Source organism: Strigops habroptila, chromosome 1 (assembly GCF_004027225.2).
Source record: "Strigops habroptila isolate Jane chromosome 1, bStrHab1.2.pri, whole genome shotgun sequence".
Lineage (NCBI taxonomy): Eukaryota > Metazoa > Chordata > Aves > Psittaciformes > Psittacidae > Strigops > Strigops habroptila.
The window spans coordinates 35,496,848-35,508,869 of NC_044277.2; the positions used below are offsets into that span (position 1 = coordinate 35,496,848).

General features: G+C 42.0%; 1 protein-coding gene and 4 non-coding genes across 5 annotated transcripts in view; 4 read left to right on the top strand and 1 right to left on the bottom strand.

Annotated features, from left to right (window-relative positions):
• DNAJC5B (DnaJ heat shock protein family (Hsp40) member C5 beta) overlaps positions 1 to 11,535 on the bottom strand; it is a 40,722-nt gene extending 29,187 nt beyond the window's left edge. The window contains exons 1-2 of the mRNA XM_030495726.1: positions 11,358 to 11,535; positions 8,641 to 8,771 (exon numbers count right to left, since the gene is read on the bottom strand). Coding sequence (XP_030351586.1) covers positions 8,641 to 8,747 — 107 coding nt within the window. The 5' untranslated portion in view covers positions 8,748 to 8,771; positions 11,358 to 11,535. The remainder of the gene's footprint in view (positions 1 to 8,640; positions 8,772 to 11,357) is intronic.
• On the top strand, positions 710 to 797 carry TRNAY-GUA. Its single transcript is given in 2 exon segments — positions 710 to 746; positions 762 to 797. It is a non-coding gene; the product is annotated as a tRNA-Tyr (tRNA).
• TRNAA-AGC lies at positions 1,128 to 1,200 on the top strand. The gene has a single exon. It is a non-coding gene; the product is annotated as a tRNA-Ala (tRNA).
• TRNAY-GUA lies at positions 5,210 to 5,297 on the top strand. The gene is given in 2 exon segments: positions 5,210 to 5,246; positions 5,262 to 5,297. It is a non-coding gene; the product is annotated as a tRNA-Tyr (tRNA).
• Positions 5,917 to 6,004, top strand: TRNAY-GUA. The gene is given in 2 exon segments: positions 5,917 to 5,953; positions 5,969 to 6,004. It is a non-coding gene; the product is annotated as a tRNA-Tyr (tRNA).
• Positions 11,536 to 12,022: the final 487 nt, after the last annotated feature.

Below are 12,022 nucleotides of genomic sequence, written 5' to 3' on the forward strand. Positions count from 1 at the left end.
GTACTGGGCCCTTTGCTGGGGGGGTCTCTGTCGTCACGGGATGTGATGATGTACCCAGGTTAAGTGGAGGAGGACAGTATCCAAGGATTTGTCGAGAACAGTATGGGCAGTCTACCAGAGGAATTGATCTTCTCCCTCTTTGCTTGAAAGTCGTCAAATGTCATCTCCAGTACTGTCTCGAACTTTGAGCACCCCACGGAGGAAAGATGTGATTGAAATGGGGCAACGTCACTGCAGGGACACCGAAAATACCACCAGGGAATGGAGGACTTTCTCCTTGCGGATGGTCTCAGGGCAGTGGTCATGTTCCGCTTGGACATAGAGAGGTTCAGAGGGCCTGCACATGTTTCCTCATCTTGTAGGAGCAGGTTACGGAGTCAAGGAATTTCTGTCCATTTGCCTGGAACTTGATGGGAGGGCAAAAGGCAGCCCAGTGAAAGTGAATCAAGAGAAGCTGAGGAAGAACTTCAGGAAGGTGTTTTTGGCGCTGAGGAGAGACCAGGTGCAGATGACATCCCAGGAGGTTGTGGGTCTTTTCTCTCTTGGGATTTGGAAGATCTGACAGGCGAAAGGCTTGAGCAAGAAGGAGACTTCGGAGCCGAGGCTGTTTGAGTCAGGCTGTTGGAATGGAGGCATCGTGCTGCGCTGCAGCTCGGGCAGTGTTGGATGAGCGTGTGACGGGCGAGGTCCCGGGCAGTGCCCCATGATTCCTTCGATAGCTCAGCTGGTAGAGCGGAGGACTGTAGGCTCCTTGCACGGCCATCCTTAGGTCGCTGGTTCAACTCCGGCTCGAAGGAGTGCCCTTTTGGCTCGGGAACTCACCCTGCGGCACCGCTGCCTTTTGGCCCTGCCCGGCTGGCTCCCCTTCACGGCCTGCTCAGCCTTCAGCTCCTGCCCTTGCTGGGGAACACGAACCAGCCAAGGCAGTTCTGGTGAACCCTGGGCAGGGGATGGTGGCACCTGAGCGCTATCAGGTCTTGTCAGGGGTCACCACCAGCAGCAAAGGGATTCTGAGGTTGGGAATGTGGTGCCGGGTCGATGGGAGACCCAGGCTTTGGTTGCCAGAGAGGCTGGGTCAGGGCTGTGTGCCTGCGAGGGGAGAGGACCTCAGGGCAAGGCCATGTGCTGGGGAATTAGCTCAAGTGGTAGAGCGCTCGCTTAGCATGTGAGAGGCAGCGGGATCGATGCCCGCATTCTCCAGAGCTTTTCATTCCTCATGCCTGGAGTGAGGACCCTTTGCTTGAGGGTTTATGCCCTTACGGGGCTCTGTGGAGATGGAGATGTTCCCAGCCATTACAGAGTAGTATGACATCCATGGTTGTGTTAAATGTACAGTTAGCTTAAGAGAGGATTTGATTTTCTCCCTCCTTGCTTGACAGTCATCAAATGTCATCTACAGCACTGTGTCCAGGTTTGGGCTCCCCTGTGGGGGGAAAACATGAATGAAATGGAGTAACCCCAGTGCAGGGCCACCACTGAATGAAGGGATTTCTCTTTGCAGATTGCTTCAGGACACTGGGCATGTTCAACCTGGAGAAAGAAGGGTTTGGACATTCAAAATCCCCATGGATGCACTCCTGTGCAACCTGCTATAGGTAGACCTGCTTGGCAGGAGGGTTGGACTAGATGTTCTCCAGAGGTCCCTTCCAACCCTAACAATTCTGTGATTCTCCAGAGCTTTTCATTCCCCTTGCTTGGTCACAGGTACCTACGATAGGTGTTCATGGAAAATTACAGCATCCGGGGCTGCATCAAGAGCGGCATGGGCTCTTGATCCAGGAATTGCATTTTTTGTCTTTGCTCGGCAAATGATTGATGGCATCTGGAATAATGTGTCTGTCCTGGCTTCAGCAGGTACAGAGTTAATTTTCTTCGTCATAGTTGGTATAGTGCTGTGTTTTGGATTTAGGAGAAGAATAACATTGATAACAGATTCATGTTTTAACAGTTGCTAAGCAGTTTTACAATAAGTCAAGGACTTTTCTGGTCCTCAGACCACTCTACTAATGAATAGGCTGAAGGGTAGAAGAAAGCGGTAAGAGATACAGTCACTAGACCTGAGCCAAACTGCCCAAAGGGGCATTCCACACCATATGATGCCATGTTCAGTGTATATACTAGGGGCGAAAACTGGCTGGGGGTTGCTGCTTGTGAACTAGCTGGGCATCAGCCAGTTGGTGGTGAGCAATTGCTTTGTGCATCACTGGCATATTCTATCATTATTATTATTGTTATCATTTTTATTATCCCTTACTTTTCTGTCCTATTAAACTGACTTTATCTCAACCCACATTTTTTCCTTTTTTTTTTTTTTTGGTCAATTCCTTCCCCCATCTCACTAGCGGGGGGAGTGAGCAAATGGTGTATGGCGTTTAACTGCTTGTTGGGTTAAACCACGACAGTCCTTTGTGTTGCCCAATATGGAGCTCGAGGGTTTGAGATAATAACAGATCTGACCAGAGCATCTTAAAACATGTTTTTTTTATAAGCATTCATGTTATTACTTTACTAGTTGCTGGTGACAATGTTGAATTATTTGCTCTCAGAGTTGTATTTCATGTTCGCGGAGTTCCGTTATTTATCAGCTTACTTGCTATGTATGTTCACCTCCTGGGGCTGGGTTGAGTTTATAATTTTGCTATACTATGTAACACTGGTTTATGATAAGATTAAACTCCTGGTCGTGCGACTAATCTGGTATTTGTACTCAGCACTGCCATCATCTCTGTACTTTGGGAGCCATCTATTGGAAACTATTAATAATTACACCTTTTACCTTTTTTCCTCCAGAGCCAATCTAATGAGGAGATACCTTCCTCCATCTTCCCTTTCACCTCTAGGCTAGTGACAATAGCTCTTGAGAACTTTGAATATCCTCAGGATGTTCAAACCAACATATTCCTATTGCAGTCTCCTGAATGTGTTTTAGGTCTTTTTTAAGGTTAAAACCAAATATTAGGGATACCAGCCAGAGATCTGTCCTGAGGTTGGGCACTTGAATGGCAGGGTGTGTGGGATAGTATGGGCGAGTGCCTAGGACAGAGGGCACCTACAATGTTTTGGAATTTCACCCCTGAAAAAGTGCAGAATCCTGAAAAACTAGTAAAATATTTGGAAAAAATATGCTGTCACCCTCGCAATTCCAGAGATTTTGGAATGTCACCAGAGGAAGAGGTGATGCATGCTGAAGAGGCCCCAGTGTATAATGAACTATCAGCAAATAAAAAGCAATATGCCCTATTGACTGATAGGTCCTGTTGTACTGTAGGAAAACATCAAAGGTGGAAAGCTGCTGTGTGGAGTCCCACATGACAAGTTGCAGAAATTGCTGAAGGACAAGGTGAATCACGTCAGGTTGAAGAAGTGAAAGATATCCAGCTGGTTTTAGACATTACTGAACAAGGAAAATGGCCAGTACTTTACCTCTATACTGACTCACGGATGGTGGCAAATGCCCTGTGGGGGTGGTTGCAGCAATGGAAGCAGAAAAACTGGTAATGCAGAGGTAAATCCATCTGGGTTGCTGAATTACAGCAATTTTGCCACTTAGGTAGACAACCTTGTTGTAAAAGTACATCACGTAGACGCTTACGTACCCAAGAACTGGGCCACTGAAGAACACGAAAACAACCAGCAGGTGGATCAGGCCGCTAAGATTGAAGTATCTCATATGGATTTAGATTGACAACGTAAGGGTAAATTATTCATAGCCCAATGGGCCCATGACACCTCAAGCCATCAAGGAGGAGATCCAACATATAGATGGGCTTGTGATTGAGGGGTGAACTTTACCATGGACACTATTGCCCAGGTTATTCACGAATGTGAAACATGTGCTGCAATTAAGCAAGCCAAGCGGTTAAAGCCTCTCTGGTATGGAGGACGATGGCTGAAGTACAAGTATGGGGAGGCCTGGCAGATTGACTATATCACACTCCCACCAACCCACTAAGGCAAGCGCCATGTGCTTACCATGGTGGAAGCAACCAGCAGATGGGTGGAAACACACACTGTGCCCCACGCCACTGCCTGGAACACTATTCTAGGCCTTGAGAAACAGATTTTATGGTGACATGGCATGCCAAAAAGAATTAAGTCAGACAACAGAACTCATTTTCAAAACAACTTCATAGTCACCTGGCCAAAGAGCATGGCGTTGAGTGCATATATCACATCTCCTATCATGTACCAGCCTCTGAGAAAATCGAAAGGCACAGTAGACTGTTGAAGACTACACTGGGAGCAATGGGCGGTGGAACATTTAAACATTGGGATACACACTTAGCAAAAGCCTGCTTAGTTAACACTAGGGGATTTGCCAACTAGGCTGGCCCTGCCCAATCAAAGATCAAACCTTTATGTACTATAGAAGAGGAAAGTCCCTGTAGAGCACATAAAAAAGTGTGCTGGATAAAACAGTCCGGGCTATTCCTCATTCAGGCAAAGGCAAACTCATCTATGGGATTGCTTTCGCTCAAGGACCTCGGTGCACTTGGTGGATAATGTGGGAGGATGGGAAAGTCTGGTGTGTACCTTAAGGGGATTAGATTCTGGGTGAGAATAGCCAATTATTTGAATTGTATGTTGATTGCTATACAATACTGTATGCCATCACTACTATGGTAGCTATATGCCATATCATCAGTATTTCAATAAAAATACCCAGATTAATGAAGAATTAATTTTGATGAAACAGGGCAAAGTGCAGTGATAAAAACAGAACTAGCTTCAGGATTCAACAATCCAACACCACACATCATGTCTCCTGCCCAGAAAGACTACTATGACATAAAGAGCCCAAAGTAATCAAATAAATGAGCTCAAGGCATAGGTTAGAAGGATGGATCATAGACTAAGAGAATATTTGTGTGTACATATTAAAAGACAAGAAAGGATGTAAAGTGTGGGACATGGAAATAACCTAGTTGCTAAAGAATAAGAAGTGGATATTATATTGGTTTCATAAGGGACAGAGATTATTTTCTTCCTCCTAACTGGCATGGTGTTGTGTTTTAGATTTAGGATGAGAAAAATGTAAATAACACATTGATGTTTTAGTTGTTGCTAAAGAGTGCTTACACAAGTAAAGGACTTTTCAGCTTCTCACATCCACAAAAAGGTGAGTAGAAGTGGAGACAAAAGAAGTTAGAAGGAGACAAAGCCGGAAAAGCTGATGCTGAAGGCATAAGCTATGAGTGTCCATAAGATTCCTTCGATAGCTCAGCTGGTAGAGTGGAGGACTGTAGGCTCCTTGCACGGCCATCCTTAGGTCGCTGGTTCAACTCCGGCTCGAAGGAGTGCCCTTTTGGCTCAGGAACGCACCTTGCGGCACCGCTGCCTTTTGGTCCTGCCCGAATGGCTCAAATGTCATCTCCAGCATTGCCTCAAGCTTTGAGTTCCCCATGGAGGGAAGACATGATTGAAATGGGGCAACCTCACTGCAGGGACACCGAAAATGCCACCAGGGAATGGAGGACTTTCTTTTCATTGGTGGTCTCCTGACAGTGGTCATGTTCTGCTTGGAGATAGAGAGGTTCAGAGGGCTTGCACATTGTTTCTCATCTTGTAGGAGCAGGTTACGGAGTCAAGGGATTTCTGTCCATTTGCCTGGAACTTGATGGGAGGGCAAAAGGCAGCCCAGTGAAAGTGAATCAAGGGAAGCCAAGGAAGAACTTGAGGAAGGTGTTTTTGGCGCTGAGGAGAGACCAGGTGCAGATGACATCCCAGGAAGTTGTGGGTCTTTTCTCTTTTGGGATTCGGACGATCTGACAGGCGAAAGGCTTGAGCAAGAAGGAGACTTCGGAGCCGAGGCTGTTTGAGTCAGGCTGTTGGAATGGAGGCATCGTGCTGCGCTGCAGCTCGGGCAGTGTTGCATGAGCGTGTGATGGGCGAGGTCCCGGGCAGTGCCCCATGATTCCTTCGATAGCTCAGCTGGTAGAGCGGAGGACTGTAGGCTCCTTGCACGGCCATCCTTAGGTCGCTGGTTCAACTCCGGCTCGAAGGAGTGCCCTTTTGGCTCGGGAACTCACCCTGCGGCTCTGCTGCCTTCTGGCCCTGCCCGGCTGGCTCCCCTTCACGGCCTGCACAGCCTTCAGCTCCTGCCCTTGCTGGGGAACACGAACCAGCCAAGGCAGTTCTGGTGAAACCTGGGCAGGGGATGGTGGCACCTGAGCGCCATGAGGTCTTGTCAGGGGTCACCACCAGCAGCAAAGGGATTCTGTGGTTGGGATGGTGGTGCCGGGTCGATGGGAGACCCAGGCTTTGGTTGCCGGAGAGGCTGGGTCAGGGCTGTGTGCTCGCAAGGGGAGAGGACCTCTGGACAAGACCATGTGCTGGGGAATTAGCTCAAGTGGTAGAGCGCTCGCTTAGCATGTGAGAGGCAGCGGTATTGATGCCCGCATTCTCCAGTGCTTTACATTCTGCTTGCCTGCATACAGGGCTCTTTGCCTGGTATCTAGTTTCTTTGGGAACTCTGGGCATCTTATTGCGTTCCAAAAGGAGGAAACTATTCAGGGATGTATCAGCAGTAACACATGGCATTGGCATAGGCGTAGCTAAGAGATTATCCTTCTTTGTCAGTCAGTAAAGAGCACTCAGTGTTCTGTGGCATTCTCAAACCTCTGTGTAATCTGTCATAGAGGTTTTGATGTACATTTTTTCTTTTTTTTGAACTCAGACTTTTGAAGTGGATCTTTTGAAACTTCTGAAGGAAACAGAAGAAATATGTTATCTCTCTGCATGTTACTTCAACATCAGCCTTCAAAGCAGAAGTCAAAGTACAATTTATTAAGCCAAAAAAAGTTTCTAAAGATTATTTTTGTAGAGTATTGAAGATAAAGAGATCTCCTTTGAAATTCTTCTGATTAGAAGTCTGTTAGCTTTAGTCCTTGATAAACCAGGTTGTGCCAAACTCTAAATAAAAGCACTGAGAGGTACCTCTGTCATGTTTATTAAAAAGTGAATTTTGCCCCCGGCTGTGGTGGTATGATTAATACTGACTTAATTAATAATGGCAAGAAACTCAGAATCAGGTATTGCTGGTTTTATACCTTGTACTAAATAATACCATTTCAGCAGCAGATTTTTGGATTAGCATAAATTAAAAGATAATTACAGCAAATCTATGAGACTGACTCATCATTTTATCTTGCAAATATTTACAGCTACTCCATTAGAAGTGAATCCCTCTGACATTTCCACTTTAGTCAGAAGCTGTCTTTTTTTTCCTATAATTACAAATAAAGATGGATAAAATATTACTGTCGTTTTTGCCATAGATCACTGTGTAAATCATCTGTATTCATTTTCAGCATTAAATAGAGTTAATTCCATTCTACATTCTTCCATGACAACTCTGTCCTTTGAGGATTAAAGAAGGCCTCCTTTCCAGAAAATTAAATGTAAAAGCAACAGGAAAACATGAGGTTTGATACAGAAGATGGTTTCTGCAGCCAAGTATACTACAGGGACACAGAAGGTGCAAATCATGAGCGAATTTGATACTGTAGGAAGTTCATCCCCCAGTGGTAAAGTTATGCAAGACAAGAGAACCATGAGATGTCAACAGTTTTCCTTCCATTGTATGAAGAGTTTGGACATTCACTTCTCCATTCGCCTCCTCTCCCACCTTTAAGAACAGAAGGCAGGAGAGGTGCAATTTGTTCAAAGCCACACAGGACAGACTCCCAGCAAAATTCAAGCTAAACAATGATGCAAGTAGATGTATTTCACAAGCCCTTGTTCAGTCCAAATATATTCTTACATTTGATGGGAAAAGCAAGCTGTGTTTGACTGGTAACACAGTTCAACCAACACCACCCAGAATGTAAGAAAAACTTTACTGCGTTTATTAAACCTGCAAGTAACATCTATTTTGTTCATGATATTTAAAGTGCTTTCAAAAGATTTAACAGATTTAAGAGCAAAATGACCCATAAAATCTTCTAGACTTCTAGGTCTTGCTACATTTCAACAATAAGTACTTTTCACCGTGTAATAACTCGTGTTTGAATAAAACTTATCTTAAAGTCCTCTCTTTCCACAGAGAACCTCCCATTTCCTATGCCAGTATGTTTCAGTGGTTAGTTTTGCTCACTGTTAAGATCATGTATTCCTTTTTCAGCTCACATTGCTTTTAGATTCCAATCACTAGCTTTGGTTATGCCTGCCTTCATAAAGTGATGAACCCTCTCACACCTAACATTTTTCCCCTTCAAAGACATTACACATGACAATCAATCAATCTATCAGTCTGCTTCTTATGACCAGATAAACTGATCTAATTCCTTATGTCTCTTACTCTAGTTCTTCAATTATTACAGCATATTTTTGCACTGGCTTTACTTTTCAATGAACTTCAGGAGAAGATGTTAAGACAAGAACTGGGTACAGTATTCAAAACCCACACTTTGCAAGCATAGTCTGTGTTAGGGTTAAAACGTTTTTGAAGAAGCACACGGATTGCTTGTGGGATGAAATCAATAGATTCCCATTGCATCATCTCTGGTTCTATTCAGGCTCATGGGGAAGAAAAAAATTGTAACAATGTCTACAGTGCAGGTAACTCAAAAGGTTTTACCATCCTAATCATGCCAGACATACAAGCATTTTTAGAGATGTTGCACAGCAGATCTTACATACCTGTAGGACTTCTTAATCTCATCATGTGTTGCTCCCTTCTCTAGGGCCAGGATTTCATATAATGCTTCCCCTGATGTTGACAAAGTACGTTGCCTTTGTTCAGCCATGTTAGCAGTGCATTACCAAAGCTGCTAATGTAGAACAGAATTTTAAATAGCAGGGACTGCAAATATATATGGATAGTATTTTAGTTTTTAATTTTAATATATTTTAATCATGTAGTAAAATGTTAAAAATAAATGAAAGTGAAACTAGAATAAAATCTCCTCTAAATTATCTTCTGTCCCTTGAGATATTTTAGTTATTTGAGAAAATGGAAAAGCAAGAAACAAAGAACAAAAGCTTCTGTGTTAAGTATCATTGTTCATATTTAAGGTTTGATGTTACTCTCACTGAAATCAATGGCTAAATTTCCTACAGCATTAATGTCTGCACATAGTATTTTCACCTATTTTTACTTGTGTTTGTCTACATCTATCTTTTCTAAGTATTAGAAGAATAATTCTACTATTTGTTAAGGCTATTGGACTTCAGTGGGGTAAAAGCTTTGTAACTCTGAGTATAACCTAATGCAACCAGTGGTGAATATTTGCTTTCTCAACACAAGTACTCAGATTCAGTCTAACCAATTTTAGGTGCCTAAGTTGAGTGATCAAGTTTGAAGCTTAGTCAAACTAGACTCCTTATATTGTCAACAGACAAAGATACATACTGAGAGGACAACTGACCAAGCACTTTCTCCCTATGACCTTTACAGCATGCTCAGGATGACTGAATTCCCAGCTCATGTGCCTGAGGACAGGTGGAATGAATCTGGACTTAGGCGATGAGACTAGATACCAAGAGTTGACCTCAGTATTATAAAAGTAACTGTTTATTGCAACCTGCTGCATGGGAAATACTGACATCAATCAGGATCCTATCTTACTTGAAAGACAAGACTTCGGGCTGAATTCATGAGCTTGTGATAAATTTAACAAGCTGCCCTTACAATAGAATGCAAATAAAGACTTAGCACAGGCTGACAGATTTAGTCCACTTCAGATCGATCATTCATTCCTTCTTTCATCACAGAAGCAAAGCAGACAAGTGATTCTCCCCTGAGTGGCTCTACTACCTCCTCACAGTTCATACTTCATCCTTCTGCATTTGAAGAATGAAACATTTTTAAACCAGACCTAGCTAATGCTAGGCAATGACATGAAGAAACTCATATAAACCATAATTTAAAACACCAGATATAGATACCTATCATTCACAAGAGAAAGCTGCAGCTCTTTGATGGTAGACTTGCCACAACAAAACCCTCACCACCACCTCTTCATTTCTTTGTACGTTGCACCCTTCTCCAAATGTTGAGAAGTGATCACAGATCTTAAAGCTGTAATCCCAGCCATGAGAAAAAAATTTCTGAGAACCTGTTTTGTTAGATAAGACTACTCACTCTGCTATTTCACCCTTCTCATTGCTGAGCTAGAAACACTATCTTGCCATTATTCATATATTATTTACTAGGCCACATTTTAGTTCGGAACCAGCCATGTAACACACTTAAGTTCTTTAGTTTTGTTTAATACCAAAAAGAAAATCAAATATCATGTAAGTATAGACAGAAATATAATCCACAGAGTAATTCTGGCACACTATCTGATTTACTAAAAGACCTAAGTTTATTCATATTTACTTTGATGTTTTCTTTTTCTAATAAGGTAGCACACAATTTAGGGTCTTGGGATCTGCCAAAAAAAAAAAAAAATCCTTTCTACTTTCAAGTGTTGCACAAGCCATGAGCTAAATGGACTGAACTTTTTCTTAAAAAAAGAATAACAATTAAGAATGAAAATATATGATATATATATTATATTACTTTCCCAATATATAATATAACTTTGCCACTTGCAGTAGTTACAATGCTACTTATTAATAGTGGTATATCCAGACCATATTTAACATAATCCTGGAATCTGTCCTGATCACACTGGAATCATGCAAGGTACCTCGAGCCTTTTAATGCACAAGATAATGTTGTGCAACCATGTGAAGTCACAGATATACAGCATTATTTAAAAACTCTGTTATATAATGCTAATTAGCTACATGGCAACCCTGAAGCATAAAACAAAATTAAAGTTATGATGGATTTTATTCTGAAGAACTAAAAAGTTGTATAATTTGTACTTTCTTATTAAATAATTTTAATAACTTAGTCAGCTATGGAAATTTAAACTCACTAGCCTATTCAGTCTTCTAGTGATTAATCACCTCAAAGGTCTAGCTACTCAAAATGATTTTCTTACTTGTTTAAAGCAGTGCTATAAAATACTAAAAGTACAATGAGATTACACTTTTACTGTTTATTGAAGAAGGTATAATTTTAGTTACGATTTTAGTACGAAATAGATTACTGATGGCTGAAATTACATTAGAATCCTATCTTCAAGCTATATATTTTTGTTCCAGTAGAACAGAGTCAAGAAAATGTTGTTTCATTCCTTGAATGACAATATATTAAAAGACAATCCAAATTCTGATAACAATTCCACGTTTCCTGAGAGGATGGGACCCCAGTTAACTTCAGCTGTTTCTGAACAAATTTTACACTATCGAGGATTAACTATCTTATACAGGGGTTGTAATAATACGCCTTTCTTTTACAATACCCATAATTCATTTGAATTTGTGCTGAAAAATAAGATAAGGTGATTCAAATAACATACCTGCTTCAAAAAGTGATGGAACACAGACTGGCATGTAGAAACTCACAACATTATCCGTTCAATATCTTGATGTCTTTAGGCCAATATAATCCAAAAGGAAAGGAGCAAGTTCCTCCAGAAGCCCTGTTCCGCAGAAAGTGGCTGCTGCTTTTCATCCTTCACAATCAAGGTTAAAAAGGTCAGTGGAGTCTGATTACTCCTTTTGTTTGTTTGTCCAGTATCCAGTCGGTTATCTCTCAGGAAGATCTATGAAAGAAAGAATAAAACATTCATGAGCCTAAAGGCTGATATATCCAGGAGTTAATGACATCAAAAAATGTGGGACGACTGTGTATTTAGTTAGTTGTTCTTCTGTGCTTTACACTTGATGGGGTCTTGAGTTTGTTGGTTTTTTTCCCCACGCAAATGTATTAAATTTGTTTAAAGATACAATGGTCTTGCTCTAAAGTTTACTTCTTTGAGACCAGCTATGGCCTGCTTAGGTTTTACTATGTAGTCTCTTCCAGAACATGATTAACTGAAGAAGTCCCTTTAGGACTCCTCCTGAATTCTTGTAGATTTTTATATCAAAATAGAAGATGTAGGGTGCCTTCTTTTATTCTGATGGAGCTTCTCCTCTAATTTATACCATGAAAAAGTCTGGAGACTTTTTCCAGTTGGAATAG